The sequence below is a fragment of the Lottia gigantea genome, assembly GCF_000327385.1.
Source record: "Lottia gigantea unplaced genomic scaffold LOTGIsca_31, whole genome shotgun sequence".
Classification (NCBI taxonomy): Eukaryota; Metazoa; Mollusca; class Gastropoda; family Lottiidae; genus Lottia; species Lottia gigantea.
This window is the reverse complement of record NW_008709027.1, coordinates 755,813-781,824: the sequence shown is the minus strand read 5'-3', so window position 1 is coordinate 781,824 and position 26,012 is coordinate 755,813. Positions and strand designations below refer to the sequence as shown.

General features: G+C 30.2%; 3 protein-coding genes across 3 annotated transcripts in view; 2 read left to right on the top strand and 1 right to left on the bottom strand.

Annotated features, from left to right (window-relative positions):
• Positions 1-314: 314 nt before the first annotated feature.
• LOTGIDRAFT_65785 (hypothetical protein) lies at positions 315-1,613 on the top strand (the record flags this gene model as incomplete). Its single annotated transcript, XM_009057653.1, has 3 exons — positions 315-580; positions 813-1,030; positions 1,207-1,613. Coding segments are annotated over 3 exons (891 nt in total), but the record flags the coding sequence as incomplete, so codon positions are not given.
• Positions 1,614-3,088: 1,475 nt separating this feature from the next.
• LOTGIDRAFT_161819 (hypothetical protein) lies at positions 3,089-5,042 on the top strand (the record flags this gene model as incomplete). Its single annotated transcript, XM_009057709.1, has 3 exons — positions 3,089-3,161; positions 3,787-3,886; positions 4,715-5,042. 3 exons carry the CDS (start codon positions 3,089-3,091, stop codon positions 5,040-5,042), a joined length of 501 nt encoding a protein of 166 aa, XP_009055957.1.
• Positions 5,043-5,339: 297 nt separating this feature from the next.
• Positions 5,340-26,012, bottom strand: part of LOTGIDRAFT_189896 (hypothetical protein) — a 58,012-nt gene continuing 37,339 nt past the window's right edge. Inside the window, exons 36-44 of the mRNA XM_009057708.1 lie at positions 9,576-9,687; positions 9,060-9,194; positions 8,384-8,439; positions 7,986-8,154; positions 7,382-7,533; positions 7,087-7,240; positions 6,723-6,789; positions 6,377-6,519; positions 5,340-6,172 (exon numbers count right to left, since the gene is read on the bottom strand). Of these exons, the coding sequence (XP_009055956.1) occupies positions 5,846-6,172; positions 6,377-6,519; positions 6,723-6,789; positions 7,087-7,240; positions 7,382-7,533; positions 7,986-8,154; positions 8,384-8,439; positions 9,060-9,194; positions 9,576-9,687 (1,315 nt within the window). The 3' untranslated portion in view covers positions 5,340-5,845. The remainder of the gene's footprint in view (positions 6,173-6,376; positions 6,520-6,722; positions 6,790-7,086; positions 7,241-7,381; positions 7,534-7,985; positions 8,155-8,383; positions 8,440-9,059; positions 9,195-9,575; positions 9,688-26,012) is intronic.

Genomic DNA, 26,012 nt, shown 5'->3' with positions numbered 1-26,012 from the left:
TATATTGTAGATATTTTATAAAATAGAAGATATTAAATATGATATTATTGATGTATCAGAAGAGAATAATAATCATAATTTCCTATGTTATATTGTAGATATTTTATAAAATAGAAGAATATTAAATATGATATTATTGATGTATCAGAAGAGAATAATAATCATAATTTCCTATGTTATATTGTAGATATTTTATAAAATAGAAGATATTAAATATGATATTATTGATGTATCAGAAGAGAATAATAATCATAATTTCCTATGTTATATTGTAGATATTTTATAAAATAGAAGAAGATATTAAATATGATATTATTGATGTATCAGAAGAAAATAATAGTAATTGGTTAATGTTTATGAAGCCAGCTAGGAACAAAGAAGAACAAAATGTGATAGCATACCAAGCCAAAGATTGTATAATGTTTGTGACTATTAAAGATATTGAACCACAAGAAGAATTGTTATTCTGGTATTCTAAGGAATATGCTAAACATGTTGGTAAGTCACAACCATTATCCTGCATATTGTCATTTTTTAGACAGGAGATGTCTTGCAATAAGAAATATTGTGGGATATTATTGTTCAAATTTCTATAGAACATTTTAGAATGAAAATCCTGCATCTGGTCATCTACAATTAAATAAATGACAATTATCTAAGCTGCCAAGATGACCTACATTTTTTTAGCTGGAGTGTTATTGATATAGTGATAATGATATTCAACATTTATATGTTGCAGGTTTTATGCCGAAACCAAATCGTCTGAAATATTGTCCTTATTGTACAATATGTGATGATATTTTCCCTGATAGAATGACATTATTAAAACATCAGAGACAAAAACATAATGAAATACCAATTAAAAATCACAAATGTCAGTATTGTGATAAACCATTTGGAACCATGGGAAAAGTGAAGAGACACATCATTACTACTCATACTAATATAAGACCATTTAAATGTCTGCAATGTGGAAAAGAGTTTGCTGATAAAAGTAATTTACGAGGCCACGAAAAAATACATTCAGGTAGTTTTTGTATCACATTTCTCTATTTGTACAAAAATCTTTGGTTCTATCTGATATATTTTTAAAGCTTTCACCAGTAAACACTCTGCTTCCAACAATTATATCTCTTTTAAAACACCAATCTGTTAAAGGGAAGATTATATATTATGTTGATGGCAATCATGTTTTATATTTTACAGGTGAAAGGCAGTTTAAATGTACTCTATGTGAGAAATCATTTCGACAAAAGGCTCATTTAACATCTCATATGTATATTCATACTAAAATAAAAGGAGTGCCATGTCCTCATTGTGATAAAATGTTCTCTCGGAAAGCAGATATGATGCAGCATACTATCGTACATACTCAAAAGAAAATATATCAATGTGAACAGTGTAGTAAAATATTCTATAAACAACAGACATACAAAAAACATCTCAGAATTCATACCAATGAGAAAAACTATGAATGTGAATCATGTCAGAAAAAATTTCATACCAAATATCATCTACAACGACATTTTAAAAGTTGTAAAAATTTAAAGATGAACACAATGTTAGATAAACTAAGTGAAAGACATAAAGATAAATCAGAGGAAAACTCAATTTGTATTAAAGCTTTAACTTCCTGTCAACCTAAAATATCATCCAACCATTCTAATAATAACTGTGATAATATTAATAATATACTACCATCCTGTGATACATTTACTATGAATTCTCTACATCATTATAATATAGGACTAGTTGATACTGGTATATTGAATACTATGAGTAATAATGCAGGAGAATGTAATAGCCATCATCAAACCACTAATACATTACCTAGTATATCACATGTAGTTCATAATACCACTACTAATTTATTGTAAGGTATCTTACTGGCTGGAGGTCTAGTGATTGATCCTGTTGTTATGAAGACAGAAGGGCTGAAGATAGAAGGGTCTGGTCATACATATTAGATGAGAAACTAGAGACCCTTTGTACTGATTTGACAAAGCTTGTCTCAGCAAACTGCATTGCTTTATACAATTTCATTTAACTCATATGTTCCAAATTGTTTTTGTTATAAATAAATAGAGTTTAAGGATGTTATCAGAATAATTTTCTTGTGGATGATAAATTGAACTCAATTCAATGGGGTCTACAACCAGACTAAATTTATCATTAATTTACATATAAATACATATATCTATTAATGACAATGGCAAATTTCAATTCGCTTCTCAATATTTTATTGGATCAATTAAGTTTGCCTTCATATATATTTAATGTATGTCGCCATATTATATGTGGATCAAGACATTTAATTTATTCATCAGCAAAGTTTCCATCAGTTATTATGGAAAGGATTTACAGTCATTATTTCTTTTTACTTTCCCTTTGTTTCAGTATTTGTTTCCATCAATTTGGTATCAAAATTCAGAGAAAAGGATTTTGGCATGTAATCTTTGCTAGCTAGATATCTGGAATATTTTTTTCCAATTTTCTGGTTTTCTGGACTTTATTATATTAAAGTTTATGACTCAGTTAAATTGACCGTCTTAAATTCATAGATATAACTTGGTTAACATATGAATCATTGAAATATATTTCCTTATTGAAATGAGGAAAATCTTAAAGAAAGGAACAAGTCACAAGAATACAAATATGTTTTTCCTCTTAATATTGATGTTGTTATTTAGGTAGGTAGATAATTTTCCTCATACTAGAAGTTGACATATCCATCATTGAGATGTCAATTAATCAGTGATTATCAATACGTCAGAATATTAAGATGTTTATATAATATATATCTTAATTACTGCTGTAACATCTAATAACAAAACAACTGGTAAGAAACTCATTTACTTCTATCTTATCTTTATCTTGCAAAATATTACATTAGTCTTTTCATATTTGACATGAGCAATATTCCACATTACAATTAATTTTTCTCATGAAGGTTAAGTTTTTGGCATTTAAGGGATATCAATTATGGGTTTTAACAGCCACTATAAATATGACTATTTTGTTTCCTTCAATTTGTTTTTCCTCAATAGATAGGCTTGTTTCTGGAAATGAAACAAACCACAATGTTACAATGAGTAGAATAGATAATGATAACAGTACAGTTAATACAACTTCTACCCATCTTACTAGCAGTCAGCCCACAGGTTAGAAAAATTCTTTATTTCTCTGTTAGACAAGTTTAATGACAGTAGGCTAAAGCATTAGTAATCTTCATTCAAAGCATGATTAATTATCTAAGTAGACTTCCACTAGTGGCAATCTTTATAGTGTAGGTAATTTAGATGTTGAAATGACCATCAAAAGAAAAAAATTTTTTCCATACACTTACAGAAGATATCGACTTTGAAGGTCAACAGTTGTTAAAATTCCAACTTAATAAAATTACTAGTATAAATGAATGCTTCAAAGGACATTATAAACCTCACCACCTTGTCATTAGTAACTACATTTACTACAGTCTGCATTGACGCATTACTGAATTTATACATTTACGAAGCATAGTTTGTCTGTGTTTTGAGTATGATGTTATGAATATTTAGTTACCTACAGGTAAACCATGCAGGACTGTAAATGATGAAGCAGTAACATCATTTGATATGTGACCAACATGTTCCACAGTAATAGATAATTAAAATCTAACAAGTCACCTCTTAGTGCAATAGTTAAATGGAAATGCAATAAAGCAAAGATACAAGATTGAATACTTTTGGAAGGAGAAGTATTGCTCTATCATTGATAGATTATACTGTCAGTATATTTATATTCTAGAAGAAGATGATTTAAGTTTGTTATTATCCTATATAAGTATTGGTATTAGTGGATTAACTTTAATATTAATTACTATATTAATATTTATTATATGTAGTAGGTTAGTATATTTTATTAAACATAGTTTGCCAGGCAAGGTAATATAAGTCCACTGACAGCTCTTATTTCTAATAAGATTCATTATTGACAATTTTCCTAAGTCTCATTTAAATCTGTCAATAATGACTCTTTCTAGTGTTTGCCACTTGTTGCGAATGGCAATAACTTTCCAATCAAATTGAATTCGAAAGAGTTCATATTTGAGTGATGATAAACTATTTCACAATATTCTGTCAAAATCCATCAAGAATTGTGCTTTCTTGTCTAATTTCGAATGTGTTTTAATGAACAAGAGCAATCAATCATATTCAACCTTTTTCGGATTTTTAATGATATTCAATAGGATTCATCCTTGAGTGATAATAAACAATTTCATTAAGTTTTGTAAAAACCTGTGAGTGAGTGTTAAAGAGCAATTGTGGATGGATGGACAGACAGTCAGACACATAGATGGGTGGGCATGGAAGACAGCGATATACATAGAACATATATTAAAAGGAGTCCGCAGAATGAACTTGCACGAGTCCAATAGCGAACAAGTAACGTGAGGGAAAGTTGAAAAGAACTTTGAACGTGAACGTGAATTACTGAGTTTGTTTGATCAAAAGCTTCAGCTTCAAGAAATTTGTATCCTACAAATAAAATAAGGTTTTTCAAATCTTTGTTGAAGCTGAAATATGACCTGTGACATTCCAGAACTAATGAAATGAAATGAATTACTGGTAGAACTTTTTGTGTGGATAATGAACTCTTTTCTAAATGCTGGTAAGAAAACAGGGAATATTTTATTAGAGTATGCATGTTTTAAGTTAAGTTATTTATCTTTCAGAAGAAAAAAGAAAAATGTCCGAGCCTATAAACCACACCTGACAGGAAGCTATGTTCTGAAAACTAGACGACATTATGATACAGAGTATAATTCAGAGAATTCTGGTCTTGATAATTCCATTGATGGAATCAATTCACACCAAAATATATCCAGAAAACAGACAAATGACTTTAAAAGAACTGAAGGTAAACCAGAAATGAGAGAAAAACAAGATCTGGATTATGCTAATGAAGAAATGATGGCTAATAATAGACATACAATATATAATGATAGAGATTTAGAAATACTGAATAATGACTTCTATGTCTGTTCTGGATTATATCATTAGATTTATTCAAACATTTTGTTGTAGATTATATGATTGAAGATTAAATTATTTAAAGTTCTAGTTACAGGGCTCACTCTAGCAGACAGTAGTTGAAAACTAAGGGACTGTGGCATTTGGCAAATGCAGAGTAAGCTGTGTTTAAACATGGCTGCTGACACCATACATTCACATCTAGAGATCTTCTTTTAACATAAAATAATCAAATGTACTTACTGACTTCCTTATTCACATAATAATATTTAAGGTCTTTGTTGTTTCAATATGCAAGGACAAGGATTAAAAAAAAACTACATATATCTCAGTGTAACATTTCTGTTTACATCTTCAGAATTAATTAATTAAACAAATACATGTATAGCAATTTTATTATAACTTCACAAATATAATCTTAAGATTAACATGATGGTTTATTTGTACTTTCTTAAGAAAACAGCAATTTAGATGCAGGATGAAACCTCAACAATATTATTTTCCAATAAATTTTTCTGAGTTTATAACTTTCTATCACAGTCAATTTAGTTTGAAATTTGAATCATAATATTTTTATAAACTAATTACATTATTAAACATGATTATCAGCAGTAAACTTTATATCACATCTAATTCTTTTACCTTTCCATTATTTACTTAAGAATAATTGCAAGCTCAATTAATATCCAACTTTTCTATTATGAAAAAAATTAATGATTTCATATACATTTATGTGTTAATAAGTTACTACTAGTACCAAACACAGCTACAAATTTGTTCATGATTTGCAGTCAGAGGTTTTTTTGGTCTTGTTAAGACTAAAGAGTTAAGTATCATACATCATCAAAATTTAAATCACTTAATTCATCTTGAAGTTCTGTATTAACTTGAGCCTCAATATCTGATGGTATAACATCTAAACATAGGTCATATTGCTGATCTAAACCTAGGTATGAATCACTCATAATATATACAGTATAAATAACACGACCTGTAGTCTCAGGTGTAGATAAAGCTAGATTCACTGTTGTTTGTCCTCGATTATAACCAATACGTTTTAATGCTAGTACTTCTTTCGATTCTACATCACCTACTATAATCATCCAACCTTCATCTTTAGGCTTAGGAAACCTACTCATACACACTTTACTATCTCCTCTCTAAAAAAGACAATCAAAATCAGGGTTTGGTGTAGGTATCTACCAACTTGCATGATGAAAATCAAACCTAGAAACACTTCCTGAAGTTAAATCCAAAAAGGAAATACATGTATATACATTTCTGCATGTTAAATTATTAATGAAATTTGCCTAGAATGATAGTTTATTATGAATTGTATGTTCAATTTTGGGATTAACAGTAACAGTTACCTTAGCTTTTTTATTTCTATACAATTTAATATGTAAAGCATATTCTTGATCAGCATGTACTTGTATCCAATCTTCATCTTTACGCCTTCCACCTAAAATATTGATTAAAAAATATAATTTAGATGACTGAAAATGAGCTTACGCTTTCGGCAGTACCCACTGTAAAGGGATTCTAATGGGCAGATATGGCCTTTGCCAGGATCAAACTCAAATTAATAAGTGGTAATACCTGATTGACAATGAAACTATATAAAAATAATTTTGATTTTTCCTGAAGATACTAAATAAAACAAACCTTTATGATGTATATTAAATGTTTTTTCTATCTGTGTAGATTGACCAGCCCACCACCCTTTGATAGATATATTTACATTTATTTGTGGTAGTTGAGACAGAGCATTGTAGACCTAAAATAACAGCAATATATAATGTCAAATATACAATGTTAATATACAATCTCAATAACATTAAAATGTGCAGTACATAAGCCATATATGGTGACAAATAATTCTCCTATGAACAGGTCTTTGTGAATGCTAACTGTTGACCGAACCATAAAGATTTTAAGTTCATATCAAAAGTAATATATAATCATATTATTTCCCAAATTTCTATTGTATTATTGTTAAAATTCTTATACAAAGTGGTTTTTTCATAAATGCATATAGATAACATAAAATTTCACATTCAGGCATTTTACATACCTGATTGATATTATTTGGATTCATTTCACCTTCTAACATGGTTGATAAATGTTCAAATTTTCCATCACAAACTGACAATAATTCTGGTAGTGTTTCTATTGGTGCTTTTATATCAGGATATCCTTTCTTCTTGGCACCACCACCACTCTGTGGTCTGTTGCAAAAAAAGTTAATAACACAAACAAGTAATCATATTAAAATTTTGTTTGTTGATATTTTGTTGACTGCAGTAATAATTGGTAACATGATAATCTATCCATTAATACATGTATAATTTTAAGAATATAACACTCACCTAAAACAATATATATGATATGGCGTAATACATGGTAATTGTAACAATGTACTATCATGGTACCATCGTCCTTGTATAATCATTTGTATTAATACTATAACTTGTAATGAAGTTATTAACCATCCTTGATCAGCACTAACATCTAACATAGCCTAGAAAATATCAGTAATTATATAACATACAATATCAACATTTATATACATATCTAAAGTACCATTGGTTACTGGCCTCATATTCTTGAAACAATCTTAGCGCTAGTGTTTTTACTTATAACACTGTTTCTAGGATGTCCTAGTGCCAAGATCATAATGAGAATATGTGGCCAGGTTATCAAGAATCTCAACCAAAGCTCAGTTGTGCTCTTGAGTCACAAGTATTAATAGCGAAATATAGTAACTTAGATGAATAAAGTCATGATTTTTCTACAGTTGGCAATTATTTTCATCAGATAGTGTGCTAAATTAGAAATAACTTGAAAACAATTTTTTGGGTATTTTAGTGTAGAAATTACAAATTAAACAGTGTACAAAGTAAAGTTATTTAGATATCAATGGTTTAATTAACTCTTTTGCAGCATTATATAATACAATAACTAAATAAATACCTGTAATATACGTATAGCCTGATCTAAAACAGATTTAGTATCTGTATGATAATCTGTTGAAGGAAGTTGTATCTGACAGAAATGAGCTTGAAGTAAAATATTTGTTTTCGTATGTGATGAGTCATATGAATGTGGATTTACTTCTAGTGGAACTCTCTGAGCTAAATCACTGAAAAAAAAAAGTTGTATATAATAATAATAGTGATTTTAGAAAAAAAGGGAAGTAACTATCATTAGTGAAAAATTGAACACAAGTAAACAAATATTCATCTTTTATACATTTTGTCAACATATAAGATTTGTTTGAAGCAAGATTAAATCTTTAAATTTATAATGTAAAACTATTTATTAATTTTGAAACATTAAAATCAGATTAGAAGCAAGAAGTAATGAAATACCTGTTAATCTGATCTTCATTATGACGTACTGGAAGTTGAGCATATTCTGTAGCATTCTGAATTATTATAAAACAAATGGTCAAAGTCAATGGATTTAAATAATATTTTGAGACTTGCAATTTCATTTTCTTCTGCAAAACCCCAAACTAATAGGATAGAAAATAATAGATCTTATTTATCCTTGAAATTAGTATGACAATCTGAGCTTACCTACAATTGTCCAGATATCAAGTTTTTTCTCAAGATATTTTTAAGTCTACTTTGGGGGGTTGATTTGAGACTTGAATATATGTAAATAGTCTTGGTGCTATTACTGTACGAAAATCACATAATTCCTTCAAAAATATCTCTAACTAGGAATTTATTTTCCTATTTCTATAGATGTTTTTTTCTATATACATATGTCAGTGTCTCAAATCATCTTTCTAACTTTCAAATGTGGATAATTCTAGACACATATGGATTTGAAGGCTCAATTTGGACGGTGCGCTGTGAACACTATATTACTGATAGGCTTAGCTAAAAGAATTCCTGTTTCTGAGACTCAAGAGACTCATGATTGTCCCTTTAAGTAAGTAAGCAGATTTATAATATACTAATAGGAAAAACTTGATGAAAACGTAAGTATTTACACAGTAAATTAAAACATAAAATTGGAAATACATGTCTTACTTACAGCCAATATCTCAATCAGATCAGGAATGGTTGAATCTGGTCTCAATTCATCACAAAACATTCTAACAGTATTATGGTTTAAATAATAATAGGATGAGATTTTACCTAGTGTTAATGATTCAATAGCACAATTATCCTAGAATATAAAAATAAATTACACTGAATAATGAAATTAAATCTTGGTGATTCAACACTCGAAATACTGGAATAGGAATTTATATCATACAGCTTCAGTGAGTTCACATACGTCACTTAAATATGGAAATGTTAGAAGCATTGTGCCCATATCAAATTAAGCTTTCCTGATGATGCATTTTATATCTGAAACAGCCAAGGTAAGTTTAATGGATTATCAACTTTTATAAAATGCTAAATTATCAGCATACTGTCAGATGCAATCATTACCTAAGAACACTTTGAAATTTTTCACATTACAATGTTTATAAAGATAAATACTGTATTTGTATATTTGTTCAGGAGTTATAGACAATATGATAAAATATTACCGAGTACATACCTCTCCTATTTCTATACAATACGAACATTGTAATTCCATTAAAGCTTTTTCCACCAAACATGATAAAAACTTGTTAATGCTATCAAAATCTGTATTGTCTAAATTGTAGTAACTGAAAAGAGAAAAATATAAATATGAAAGATAGCTTGCCAGGCAAGGTAATATACGCCCATTAGCAGCTTTAATTTTTGAATAAAAATATCTAGCAGTACAGTAACAATCACCAGTATGAAATATTCAACCTTCAGTCATACACTTCTTCTGAACTCTTTAGGGCGATACTGAATAATATTGAGTATGAGTTATTGCCCTTGTTCTTGAAAACGTGTTCAATTTTTAGCTTGTGAAAACTCTAGAAGGCAAATATTCAATCTTCAGCGCGGGACTGAATAATAAAACCAAGTTTTGTCAAAATCCAGAAAAAATCATGCCTTTTAGTGTTTAAGAGCTAAATTTGACAGCGTTTTCAAGACCAAGGGCAATAACTCATACTAAATATTTTTTAATTCTTCTGATTTTCAATAGGGTTCATGCTTGGGTGATTACGAACATTCACACCAAGTTTCGTCAAAATCCGTTAAGAATTGTCCCTTCTAGAGTGTTTACAAGCTAAAAATTGAACGCGTTTTCAAGAACAATGTGTAAAACACATGAACACCATGAATATTTTAGGAATAATAAGCTCACAAGTGCCATTTCCAGTGGTCTGAGACAAGGGAAGGAGTTTTTATGTAAGAACTTTCACAAACTATATCAATTTTCAAAAAGTTTTCAGACTAGTCAGCCAGAGGTTAGGACCCAGACTTTAAGTGGACATTTATATTGTATGTAATATGTAATTAGTACAGTATATCCTGCTCACGCGACCACCTTTATTAAGCAATCACCTTCAATATGCGACTCCAATAAAATCCCCCCTACAAGTTTTCAATCTAATTAACGACTGATAATGCCTTGTTCACACCAACGGCGAATGCTGCACTTTAAATCGGCGAGCAAAGCGCCATCATTTTTTGTTTACTTTTCCAAAAATATCACAATCTCCTAAGTAATGTTACGCTCTGATACGAATTGGTTACACTTTGGGGACGAATTATTTCCCGATTTGATCAGGTCTTTTTAAGCTTTGATGCGGTTATGACGCTTTAAATCACGCTCTGATACGATTATCAAGCTCTGTTGTGCATTGTTAAGCTCTGTTATGCATTGGAAAATTTCGAAATGGCCGATTTCATGCCGCTTTTGATCAAGTGGTGACAGACCGTGAAGACTGGGGTCCCTGCTTTGAATAAAGCTCTGTAAAACTTTCCTACGCTTTGAGTCAAGCTTTACTGAACTTTGTTACGCTTTGTTAAGCTTTGATACGTTCTCGGCGCTTTAATCAATTCATGACAGAGCGCCCAAAATTTTTAAACAGTTTTGAGTGAATTAAGCGACCATGACACTTATTAACTCCCTTGATTAAACATCACGTTGTTTCACATATCGGTGAGATTAATCGAGATTATTGTTAATCGGTCTAGGGATTAATTTTACAGCTTGTTAATGATTAATGTCAGTCTATTATCGACATAAAAAGGGCAGTTAAGCATGAGCCATTCATTTTCAAAATGTCGAAGCCTACACATAATGTTTTAGCATTAAATGAAAGGGTCAAGGTCATCAACTTGGTGAGAGCCGGGAAAAGTGGTCGAGAAATTTTGGAGGATTTTGAAAGCAATGTTTCTCCCGATCGGAAACGTGTCAAGCGGTTCACCAGCAATGAAGAAATTAACAAATTAACTTAGGAGTTTTATAAAGATTGTCGCGCTCAGAATGCCGTAGTAAATGGACCATTGTTAGAGGAATAACAGTGTTTTTGGTGCTATGAGTGGTGAACACACGGATTTCTAATTACTAATACATAGAATGAAATAAAGGAAATGAATGAAATTGTTTCAGCTGACTCAATTCTCTCATAAGAGACCACCTCCAGTAAGGGACCGTTTTTGTATTTTCCCCTGTGTGGTCGCTTAATACAGTTTTTACTGTATTTTTTATACAGTATGTAATATAATATTATCAATTATAAGAAGGATATAGAAATTGAATATAATAGAAAGGAAACACCCATCCTATGTATTTATTGTTATATATACAACCAGGATGTATGAAATCTACAATTAATTCCTTGTTTTATATCATTGTTTCACTGTTAATTATGGATTATACATCTTTATTTCATCTATTATCAACTTTATCTTGGAATATATCATCAGGTATCACTAGTTTTCCTAATCTTTTAAAATTACTTTAACAATACATATTGGGCTTTTTTTTTTTTTTTAACTCAACTCAATTAGTAATTAGTATGATATCTTAATGAGGTCAGGCAAATATTTTTGAGACACTATTTTTGTTCCTCTGCAATTATGTATGAGTAAAAAAACAGTTTTAATCAAGAACTTCTGGATTCTCTCTTGTGACCTCTGATCTTCCCAATACTTTTTAGGTAATTCCAAATCTGGCTTAACTTATATTTCCGTTGCTCACCCAAATACATGCAACCAGACTCGAAGAATGGTTGACAGTTAAGCTACCTTAACTTTAGCTGTCTGAATGCAAAATAAGTATTTTCATATATATTGACAGGATTTCTATATATACTTCAAATTCTATTTTTATGATAAATTTTCTTGTAGACCTGGTTGATAAGTTCATACCTATCTGTAGTGATACAAAAAAAACCTTCAACGATACTTTCTTCATATACCATAATGGTTTTTCACAGAAAAGTTTAAAACAACATAATTGTTCTTGTCATATATATTCCAATAGTAACAATTCAAGAATTGGCATCCAATATTTAACTCTTATTAACAAAGAAAACACATCACTTTATCTTCAAAAAAAAAAAAAAAATGAGTTTAAGGATACAAGTAAATTCAAATGTTCTGCAAGACACAAATGTTCCTTTAAACTGAGTAATAATGGTACAATACAGTTTACTGAAAATGGTGGCATTTCACAATTTCTATTTGAAGTCGGTGGCAAAACAGATAATGGTAAGTGTGACCAGGGAAAGTCCCATTCTTCAATACAAGTTATGTAACTTAAACTTTAAATTATAATTTCAATGTTACCTGCCTTTATACTTTATATGAATCATTAATCACAAAATAAGGCCCTTAAATGATCTTTATCATATTGTTATAAAAATATTGAGAAATTACTATGTTCTGATTGACACATTAAGAAGCATATTTTTAGTAGTTTGTATGTAATTCCTATACATATGAGTTTAGCTTAGAGCTCAGTACATGATATAATAGCAGACACACGACAACTAACATTTTTTGCTCTTTTTTTTTTAGATTTAAATATAACGTTATCATGTAAAAGTAAATCAACTGAAATTACACATCCTGGTATGGTGGAAAAATTAGAAGAAAATTTCACTAAAAATGATCAAGTACCACTTCCTGTCCCTAGCAATAACAAGACAAGTAGTAAGATATTCAAATTGTTGATGATAACTTTTCTACTACGTTACATCTAAAGAAAGCATTTTCTTTCTTAATACCAATTTTCAAAGAGTTTGGTATCATTGTTTTAGTGTGTGGGGATCACTTGTAATTTATGTAAAATCTAGTATTCATATAATTCATTTGCTGTATTTTTGACCAACTGAATTATAGATTGTCTATATTCTAAGAATATGTCTAGTTATCTCCCTTTTTTCAGGTATCAATATTGGAATGATATTAACAGGAATTGGTATCTTTATGATATTTATTTCGATACTAATCATTTTTATATTCTTAAGGTATTTGATATCCTATTTCCATTTACGATTTTGACGTCTGCAGTCTGTCATAAGTTAAAGAGACATTGACTTTCATACCAAAAGTTTGCAAACTCGATGATCCATTACTTTTGAAATCATAGGGAGTCGACATACACATGATCTCCAAGACTATTTATATCCATTGTCAATTTTTAATATTTTTGTCACATATATAATGATCAAACATAAAGAAAATAGCCTTTATAAGTTATGACACCAGGTAAGTCTTTATGAATATATGATGAATATATACTCATTTTGGCAAATTTCAATTTTTGAATCATCCAAAAATGAAGAAACAATATCAGCCAACCAGATTTCATGCAATATATTTTACTACACATTAAATAGTCAATGTCAGAACAGCCAAAAAATATGTGCTTTATCACCATTCCTTACAGAAAATATAGACAAAAGAAAGATGTTTCCGAGAAAGTAATAAATACACACACAGTATCAGAGATCATTCCAGAAAAAACATCAGAAATCAAAAGTACCAAGGGTAAGTAAAGTTTTAAAATTTTCATCAGAAAGAGAGCATAATATAAACTATATTATAGAAAATATGAGTAAAAAGCTATATCTTGAAAGTTGTACAAAATCTTCAAAAATGGAATAGCAAGTGTTAATGATATTGAGAATAAGCTCTTGGTGTCTTGTGTCTTTATGTCACTCCGGTATTAGAGGAATATTACAGTCAACCTGCTAGAAAACAAATATCTTGATAAAATCAGATTGTCTTTCATAATAAGTCACTGAAGGCTTCTCAAGAATAAATATGAAAGAGCTTGCCAGGCAAGGTAATATACGCCCACTAGCAGCTTTAATTTTTGAATAAAAATATTTAGCAGTACAGTAACAATCACCAGTATGAAATATTCTACCTTCAGTCATACACTTCTTTTGAACTTTTTAGGGCGATACTGAATAATATTGAGTATGAGTTGCCCTTGTTCTTGAAAATGTGTTCAATCTTTAGCTCGTGAAAACTCTAGAAGACAAATATTCAATCTTCAGCGAGGTACTGAATAATAAAACTAAGTTTTGTCACAATCCGGCAAGAATCGTGCCATCTAGAGTTTTTACGAGCTACAAATTGAACGAGTTTTCAAGGACAAGGGCAATAACTCATACTAAATATTTTTCCATTTTTTCTGATTTTCAAAAGACTTTATCCTTGGGTGATCACAAATACTCAAGCCAAGTTTCGTTAAAACCCGTCAAGAATTGTGCCTCCTAGAATGTTTACGAACTAAAAATTGAACGCGTTTTTAAGAACAAGGGCAATAACTAATACTAAATATTTTTCAATTTTTCTGATTTTCGATAGGGTTTATCCTTGGGTGATTACAAACACTCACACAAAGTTTCATCAAAATCCGTCATGAATTGCACCTTCTAGAGTGTTTTACGAGCGTTTAAAGGACAAGGGCAATAGCTCATACTAAATATTTTTCGATTTTTCTGATTTTCAATAGGGTTCATCCTTGGGTGATTGCAATCAACCATACCAAGTTTCATCGAAATCAGTCAAGAATTGTGCCTTGTAGAGTGTTTACAAGCAATTGTGGACGGACGGACCGACAGACATGGGTGACGACAATATACGCCCCCAATTCATGTGGGCGTATAAAAAAGCAGTGCTGTAAACTGGGAGATATAGTAGAGAAAGGATGTTTTAATGTAGTCTGTCTATGTGACACCTGAACTCTAAAATCATGTATAATGAATTAGTTTCAGAATCCAAGCCTGGTGAAGAAGATTATGAGTTTTGTGAAATCACAGAATATTATACATTATGTAAAGAAAAAACTGAGCCTGCAATACCTAATGTACCTTCCAAACCACCTCCAACCAAACAAGAATCTGTTGATCTTACAAATTCATCTGATAACAGAAAGTCAGATACACATACAGATCAAACTTCAACTCCACAAACAGAGAGATATTCAAATGTTCAATTGGAATCACAGCCAATACAAAGGGAGACGACTAATCAGAAGAGTGTAAATTCTAATCACACTGATATAAAATCAAACCATCAATTTGTATTACTGGAGAATGGACAATATGACTATGATAATTTAGATGATATTGAAGACACTTATAATCATCTAGAAAATGTTTTCTCCCCTCAGACCTCATTAAATAAATCATTTACTGAAGAAAGTCTGAGCAAGAGTCCAAATTCATGTTTTGATAACAAAAAATGCTACTCCAAGAGTGGTGAAATATTTGGGGATCTAGAAATTAAGATATTAGATAATTGTGGAATCAGTGATGTCAAAGACAAAAGGAAACTAGATGTAAAGGATCAGGTTGGACAGAAAAGTTCTAATCAAAATGATGATAATGTGGAGTTAAGAACAACAGCATCATCTTCATCAAGAAGTCACAGTGATACCAAATTGTTGAACAATTCAGGTAATAGTGACTTTGATGATGTGGTTTGTGAATTGGTGCAAAGGTCAAAATCCTGTTCAAGCACAGTTCAGAATCCTGAAATGATAATAATTGAAAATGACTTGTATGAATCTATGGATGGTTAGATGGTGCATAAGTTCCCCTTAAGCTTGGCTTAGTAAGTACTTCTACAATCAAACAGGAGGATTGATTTAATCCACATAAGACAAGTGACAACAACAGCTTTTTATTTTGTGCTGAGGTTACATGCAGTGAGAAGAGCAATACAAAGAGCAAAACATTAATTCATACTTATTATTTTTTTCAAAAATTTAAGCTTTTTAGAATTTTTTTTTGTTTCTTTATTCATAAGCTTGTTATAGATTTATACCATATCCAACAAACTGTTTAATATAGTAAGTTGGAACTCATAATATGGAGAAACCCCTTATTAAGCTTGCTAAAATAGCAGATATAATGCAACATTTTTGTTATGTGTTTTGTTAAGCTTTGCAGGATGTGTTTTAAACATTCATTTGCTTCTTTAATCATATCCTTTTTAACTAACTATTTCTTGTTTAATTCTTTTTATATCTTAAAATAAATGTAATCATATACTTTGTTCCTAATACTTTTCTTTAATTTTAGCAGAGTTGGCATTCCTAAGATTAAATCATTATTTTTTTATGGGCAGGATCATTAGAGGACTCATGTCAAATTTGACCAAAAAGTTTACATATGCAAACAATTTATTTTTACTAAGGTAGCTACTCTCAAGAATATCAATTAAAAACACTGAAATATTACATATGATGATATGTTGGACATGTTATATTTTTAGGAATTTTAGCAATGTTACGAAAGCACAGGCAAGGCATCATTTTTAGGGTTGCTCTGTTTCAAAAAATTAATACCTAGTACAATGCCTGGATTTGAATCTGGATTATATCCTGCCCCATTATAATTGTATTGTTCTACTAAAGATATTGTTCTCTGACATTTGGCAAGTTAAGAATTTGGCTGATGTGTATATCAGCTGATTTAAAGGTAAAAGAGATAAGAGAGTAACTGTTTTTACAACGAAAGGAATTTACGCATGCAAACGACAATAATACTGACATTTACCTTGCTCGTAGTAATATCTAGGTTAGTAAATCCTACTTTTCTATATAGATACACATGTAAACATTATGCTTGATTCTGGGTTATTATGAAAAACTGTTATGTACAAATACCAAGACCTTCAAACATACATACAGGCATGAATTTTGCCTCATTTTTAATAACCAAGAAATTAGATTCAATCAACCAATGCATAATAATCTTTGCCTTTTTTTTCTCAAAGACCTATTGAAAGATGTTAGCAGAAATTTAAATTCTGTTAAAAAGACTTTTCAAAAAAATTCTTGATCTCAAGAATACATTATATTTTACACTTGAGACATACTCAATGGTGTATGAACCTTAAGATAATGTTTTTTGATTATATCATATGTATATGGTATGACAAAGCACAAGCCCTAACAATTTGAGCTGCAATGATCAAGGGTACATGGTTTTTAGGTTGTTTGATGTAGAATCTCTTGATATTTTATATATTACTTAAAATAAAAAGGTCTTTAATTCTGGTTTTGTGGATAAATACAACTAACAGACATTCAGACAATCAGATATAGATGGAAATAATTCATTTTTGTAAATAAGATAAGCCTACTAGGTACCAAATGTAAAATGTGGATGAAATTATGTGATGTAAATATAAACAATGTAATGTTGACTATTATCAAAAAACATCATGCACTGCGTGCCTGACATATATTATTGAAAGATGGCAGCTAGAACAATTCCACAGCCTCATAACCTTCCAATCGAGGTTGAACTACAAAAAAATGGCATCATGGAATCAAGCCAGAAACTCTGGCATGATTGTACATACAGCATCATAACATCTTGCGTAAATAGAATTCAAGTTAAAAAACTAAGTTGTCTGGCAGACTTTCAAGTTTACCAGCTGTAGTAAAATAAGTCAGGTAGATCAGTTTACCTGCTTCAATATCCTTTAAACTTCATAACACTACAGATCAAGGTAGGTCAATTTTAATATTTACTACAGCTCTCATTGTGTCTTTATGACTTAATATTGTTCATTATCAGACTCTTGATTACATTACAACACCCAATTAGAATTTTACCTTGATAAAATATGAAAATGCTTAGATACATGAGGAACTAGTACATATGAAATCTTTTTGTCAACGGAAGTTCTATATTTTGCATTTTTCAATGATTCCACATATCACATGACCTCAAATCAGTCATTACCTGAACAAGTAGAGGTAAGTTAGTAAGAAACTAGAAATAGGTAGAAAACTTTCATTGGGAAACAATTTCTAAGTTCAGACCAGAACATATTTGAAACTGTAAATTCCCATTTTACAAATTATAGCTCAAGTCAAACTAGAATAACAAATGAGCCCTGTGAATAGAATATTCAATGTGCATACTTAAACTTCTGGCTACGTTCTGAGAGCATGACAGAACTTAGCTTTACCTGCTATTTTCAATAACCTAAACTTTTTGAGGTGCACTTGTGCATTAACTATTCCTATAAGCATATTAAGTTTTCAAATGATGCTTTTGACAATTTGTCACAGTTTTGTAAGTCTTTTACCATGAACCTATTTTATTTGTGTACAACAACATTGTTATATGAAATCTATGTAGTAGCATGTTGGCTCCATACTGCCTGTTTTTAACCTGATAAGAGGGATTGTTGAAAGATAGAATTATTTCTAGACATAGTGCCAAATATTAGTTCAAAGGCATTGTACAAACTTATTACGCAGAATACCTCAACTACGTTAACTATGAGTTAATATCAGAAACATGCATAGAGAATGTGAATTCTGATAGAATGTGCAGTTTTAAAAAATAAACTCATAGAGAAATAGTTTTAATAACTGTGTTTAAGTGCAATACTTCAATTTAACAAGCAAACACATCCATGAACAACTCTAAAATAATTTATTTTCAATATGGTTCTTGAGGGCTAATTTGATTGATTGCCATATCATTTGACACCAAGAATTTAATTTTAGGGAATGACCAGAGAAGTCCTTAGGTAACATATCTTAACCTTTAATTTGCGCCTTGTTTTATCATAAATCTTTACTTTGTGACCTAGGCCAGTTCTTTCATGAGACTATGTTCTCATCACCATCTAACACCAGCTTGTTCAGAAAGCATAACTAAATATTTGAAAATAGAATTAAATCATTACATTTTATCATACTGATATATATATATATTTCATTTGATGATGACAATGTAGATTGTTGAAACATTGTGTGCAATAAGGAGTAGTATATCATAAAATTGTGTTCTGTTGTTTGATATATATATATATATTGTAACCTGAAACTTCAAGCATAATAAAAATTGATTAAAAATAAGCAATTTAACTTCAAACTATATCAAGTTACAATTCGCGAAATTTTCTGTATGATTTGAATTTGAATCAATTTTTGTATCGATTACTGATTTTGAAAATTATGTATTTTGAGGTGTTTTGAAGAAATAATTACTAACTACAGAACTTTCAATCAGGCCTTTAGTTTCCTGCTTTTAATGAACTTCCTCTTATAACCTTATATATAATAAACTCTCAATTGGTCCACTAGAACCTAATCTTAAACAGATTTCAAATCTAATTGATGTTTGTTAATCTATTTACTAGAAGGTAACTTGATACCAAACAGCACACTTCTCCACTTTAAAATATCAATCTATATATTTACTAGTCACTCTCTTAAATATTTTACAAATGGGAATACATTTGTAATACCAAAATTGTAGTCCATTTCTCTTAATATACAAAACTAGACAGCTTTTTAACTTTCAGAATACAACTGATATTTCTTAAAATAGGGAGGAATCATCATATATCTAATTACAATGCATTTCCTAACAACAATAATCAAGGTGGGTGTAGTTCTGTGGTGGTCAATACAACGTCCATAAGATGTGTTAATATTGCTTTCATTACATAATGTTCTGTAAATATGAGTCACATCAATCATTGTAAATAAAAATATTAGAAAGTTTCATCTCATGTCATGTCAACTTAAGAAATAATCTAATCAATCAATTCAACTAAACTGGTCTAATTAATAAAAAGCCTACAGGTAAGAATATCAGTGAGAAGGAACTAACTCAATTTGAAATTCAATTCAGTCAATTGGTTGTTCAGAGAGCCAGTAATTTAGTCAGTTGGTTGTTCAGAGAGCCAGTCAATTCAATCCGTTATTTTTCCAGAGAGCCAGTCAATTCAATCAGGTTTTTTTTTTCAGAAAGCCAGTCAATTCAATCAGTTTATTTCCAGACAGCCAGTCAATTCAATCAGTTTTTTTTTCAGAGAGCCAGTCAATTCAATCAGTTTTTTTTTTCAGAGAGCGAGACAATTCAGTCAGTTGGTTGTTCAGAGAGCGAGACATTTCAGTCAGTTGGTTGTTCAGAGAGCCAGTCAATTCAGTCCGTAGGTTGTTCAGAGAGCCAGTCAATTCAGTCAGTTGGTTGTTCAGAGAGCCAGACAATTCAGTCAGTTGGTTGTTCAGAGAGCCAGACAATTCAGTCAGTTTGTTATTTAGAGAGCCAGACAATTCAGTCAGTTTGTTATTTAGAGAGCCAGACAATTCAGTCAGTTTGTTATTTGGAGAGCCAGACAATTCAGTCAGTTTGTTATTTAGAGAGCCAGACAATTCAGTCAGTTTGTTACTTAGAGAGCCAGACAATTCAGTCAGTCAGTTTGTTATTTAGAGAGCCAGACAATTCAGTCAGTTTGTTATTTAGAGAGCCAGACAATTCAGTCAGTTTGTTATTTAGAGAGCCAGACAATTCAGTCAGTCAGTTTGTTATTTAGAGAGCCAGACAATTCAGTCAGTTTGTTATTTAGAGAGCCAGACAATTCAGTCAGTTTGTTATTTAGAGAGCCTGACAATTCAGTCAGTTCATCAAAATTGTGTGCTGCACATGATCAGTTAGTATATGGTCTTTGTCCTCTTAGAAAACATCATTAGTAACAGACAAATTGTTGAATTATAGATTTATAGACAAGTTTTTTTTATTCTAATTAGTAATCAATAATCAGAATTAGAAATAATTCTTAGTGATAAAAGACAATGTTTATTTTAACACAAGATTGATTGTCTGACTTCAGAACACCATCATTACCAAACTTCAAACAAAATCAATTTTCCACATGAATCATTAATAATAAGATTTCCAAACTGCAGCTATTTATTGTGTATGAAACATGATGGATGTTGAAATGGGAGAAGATTAAGTCAATAAATGAAGAATAAAGTTAGTAGTGATAGAGATGTCAATATTTAAAGAGCAATCATTGAGATTTGATATGTCAAGTTATAGCAGACTAGAATCATGATTAAAATACCAACTATCATACAATCACTAACACCAGTCCTCAATCATCTCATCTCCAATGTCTCAAGGCATTTTAATTTCATCAAACTATTTCCTTCCAGCTGATGCCTTCAGATTCCTAACCAAATTGAATTCCTCAATTTCTTCCATGTTTGAATAATAACAAATGTTGCTTCTCATTCCAATAGTGTAGATGAGTTCTAGTCATTTTTACAATAATTCACATAGCTACAAATCCAAAAACGAAGCATATTCCAGAATTCAGAGAGTTAATCTTGTATGAAAGGGGAAGAAACTGTGTAATTGATAAACATTTTTTTGATTTCCAAATAGAAAATAGGGAACGATATTCCACACAAGTTCAGTTATATCAGTTATGGACTGATTCTGATTATGATCTTTAAATATTTGCTATTTCATTTTATAGAGCTCAAATTCATATCACCTTTTAGAATCAAAATCTGAAGTCTTGTCTGTCTTTCAGATCGTAATTCATCTTTTCTCAATGACAGATATCACAAACAGCAAAATAACATTGACTAAACTTTGCCTAACTTTTAGGAGAGGAACTGGACAAAGAAATGTAATACTGAAACAGGTTGAAAAGTAAATACAGATGAGTATGTCCATATAAAATGGCAGGCAGTGTGGAAAAGAGAAAAAGGAACTTGTAAAATGATGATAAAATTCTGTCAACATTCCAATTTCTTCTTATAACATATTAGAAATCAGATATTTTGAAATAAAAATATATTTGGCATTTACTATTTATATTCAATCATCTCTATTTCATTTCATTCTTATCTACCTTATCTCTCTACCTATAGCACTACTACTTGCTTTCATACTGTTTTCAAGTTTTTCTACTTATTTATAAAGTGATGGGGTGTCAAAAATTAAATCAACCATATATCTTTATAAACTACTTTCATGTTTTTAACTTTGATAAAATGTTGACCACCAAGAGCTATTTATCATATTTGATAGTTAAACTGACTATTCTACTACAGTATATAGAGTGATTTTATAATTATATTAGACATATTGATACTAATAATTCATTTTCTTAATTTATCATCCATATACTTTACAAAACCTCCATTCTTTACATTTATATGAAAAAAAAATAAAGCTAAGGCAAATATTGTACACTAAGACTTGATCTTGCTGATGTACGTGTTGAAAGGGTTAAGAATTGGCCAACACAGAATCAGCCTAAATTCATCAAGAGCAAGCTGATTTTGAAATTGTTTTCAGAGTGAACAAATAAATTTTCTTTTTCAATTTGACATTTGAGAAACATTTGCGGTTATATCAACCTCTTTGAGAGGTAGTATGTTTTCCATTAGAAGTTAAAGACTGATCATTAAGAGAAAGTTAATGAATCTATTTCCCAGTATATATACCATATGTATCATAACCTCTTAAATATAGAACATTAACCCTACTGTTACCAGGCAAAACATCACCTTCTATCTTACAGCTTTTTGTAGCATGTTTTTTGTTTAGGTTCTTATCAACAGTAGTCATACACCATTCTTTATTATAATTATTTAAAGAGCCATAAAATATTATCAGTCTAAACTTTCTGGCATAAGTTTCTTTTCAAAATGGAAATAAAAACTGGGTATAGTCTAAAAGATAACAGATGTAAAATATGAGATTAAACAATAAAAAACTTTATATAAATTTATATGAAAAGATGTTTCATGTATCTTCTGAGATATAAAATATAAAAACATCTGGGTTATGATCTCATTCACTGAATATAAGATGGCAACAAATGAATAAATAACAATTTCTTTATCATTATTCAAGTGAGAGTATGAAGAATTTCAGTAATAAGAATCAAAGAATAAAACCTTAAGTTGGTATAGCTATTAAAATAGACCGTATACATTTAAAATACAATATGTATTTACACAGTAAAATTCTATGAATAACTCAAACCCCAGTAGTAAGATTGTATTCTACAGGTCTGCTCAAATTACTCTACACCAGCTGGAAATATTTCTGTTAGCATCCTGCTACTCACAGACATGTGCCATTGTTGATACAGTACCCATAATAAACATGAGATTTAATTAATATCAGGAATATTTAATTAATCTAGCTCCAGGTTAGATCATCGGTCAACAATGTCATCACTTCTAGCTATAGTTACTATTTACACTGTATAATGTCTCCTATTTTACCATAATGAATTGTATTCAATATACATGACAGTGATACAAGGCAATATTAATTAGAATATCACCCTGAGTTCTTTCCCTATTTAAGTGTCCATAATATGTGACTTCAGTATAAGTTGCAGTCCATATCTTGTACAGGATGTAGAAAATTCAACATCCTTGTATATGATAATGATATAGGTGTAATGAAGTATTTTATCAGATCATATATTAAAGTGTTAATTTATAACACATTATAACAAGTGTTCATTCACACTTTATATTCCACTTATTAACATTCTTAACACATACTTAATTAACCAAACCCAATTAATTATTCTCTAATAAGTATGTATGTGAAAACTGTCTTACTTTACTGTTTTTCTATTTCTAATTTACACCCAAGCACCCAAACATTATAATAGTGGTCGTCCAACAGATATTTTGCAACTAATTAACATTGAAATCTCTTAACACTGACTCCTATCTTAATTTGGTTTCTCTTAACTTGACATTTATGACAGTTTGAAGACAAACTGTGATTAAAACTAAAAGATTACCAGAAAACCACTAGACCTACTGTAGACTGTACATACTGACAGGTGTTAATATTTCTGATAACTAACTACTTCAAATATTGGCCTGCTGAGTTTAGACATTTGAGATTAAAGACCTTTTCCTCAAGATGCAGAAAGATAAAGGAAGGGGTTCAATAAGTCAACTACTTAACAAAAGCAAGGTGATAGCAGGTGATGTAATGTAAATGATATGTCAACACTTTCATCTTGAAAATTACCATTCTAAACATCTTGAAGAACTCTTCCATGTGTCATCTTTGTAAAAACTAAAAAAAATTTCAAAAATGAAATTGGTTATGCAACCTTATGTGAATAAGAATGCCCAGAAGTGATTTAACTTCTTAATGAATAATCTTATTCAAGTGGAATATATTCACTGACAAAGAAAGCAATGCAGATAATGATCTCTGAGTTAGTGAAGGAATTTAACTTTTGTTAATCATCAATATGTATTTTAAAGCCTTATCAAAATCAAGTAATAGCTGTGTTCACCATCACATTGACAACTATGTTATGATAATTAATAAAATGTTTTGGCATATATACATATACATATAAACTAATATACACATGCATAATGTCATTTGTGTCCTGTCAGAAACCACTCCATCAGAGTTAGAAAAGTAAAGTTTTTAAAGAAATTTTGACAATTACTTGATAAAATTAAGATCAGAATATACACAAAGGGTGCAGGATGCTACATAAATCAACTCAAATATTTTTAGTGGACCAAAATATGTATGAGTATTTCTACAACTTTTGGCTCCATTGACAGCTGGCACACGCCACTAATAAACATTCAACCCTAAGGCTCAATTTGATTGGTGGATTTTCTATCATCTGCTCATAGAATAAGCAGACGGCACACGCCACAACAAAGAGTGTTTGTAGGTTCTCTTTATTCTTCTACAAAGTAATACTACATTGAAGTACTGAATAGCAAGCCTATACAAAGCCTTTTGTTCTTATGAAATGAGTGTTAAGGGTTCAGGACAGCCAGGTGGAGTTTTGATCTAAAATGTTGTATTGTAATGACTGTCAATCATTCTGTTGTACATGAGTGATCAGGACTAGATCAAAGGAAATACCAGTGCAGTTTAGTTAAATGGATAATGATAATTGTTTGATGAGAGACTGGTTAATTAAACATTAAAGGGGTTTGTACAGGTAAGGGCAGGTGTATAAACCAGTTTATTAATATAAATATTCTTAACTATAGTGACATTAACACTTTACTGTCTGACTGACTGTCTCTCTAAACCTTGTCTAACAACATACACCCTTTCTTTTATCTCATTAACCACTAGCCAATAGATGAGGGGCTGTGACCAATTCACCCCAAGTGTGTACCAGCCTGATCTAATTAGTAAACAATCTGGAGGGCACGCGCCTCTCTCTATAAATTGTTCAAGTAGTGAAATATGTGAAACATTAGTAAAAGTGAAATGTAAGAGGACAGACTGATCTATAGAAGAAGTATATTTATTTTCTAGTTATTGGCTATAGAACATGATGAAGTTAATGGTAATATTACTAGTCTGTATTCAGACCTTTATACAAATACATGGTAAGTTATATTATATATCATCTTACATTTTATTATTTCTGCCAAATTGTAATCTTTTATTGTGTTTTCTATATATTTAATCTAGACATATCTTTTGATATCAAATGCCAAAATTTCAACTTTCATTAACTTCCCTTGCCAAAAGATAATAGAATTTATTAATAAATTTTTTAAAAAAGATTGTGTTTGTTTATTACAGGAATAAAAATATCAGCTTGTTTTAGTCAACAGCAAAAATCCTTGGATATAACATGTCCTGTTGGTTCCATGGTTAGAATATTGCAGACATTCTATGGAGTTAGTCAAACAGATAAATGTATGTACAGTCCAGGAGATTGTAGATTAAAAGAAGATGAGAAATATTCCTGTGTTGGTAGAGAACAATGTAGTATAAATCTACCAACTGGTAGCTATGGGCGTTTAGTACCATCATGTGGACAATATAGTAAC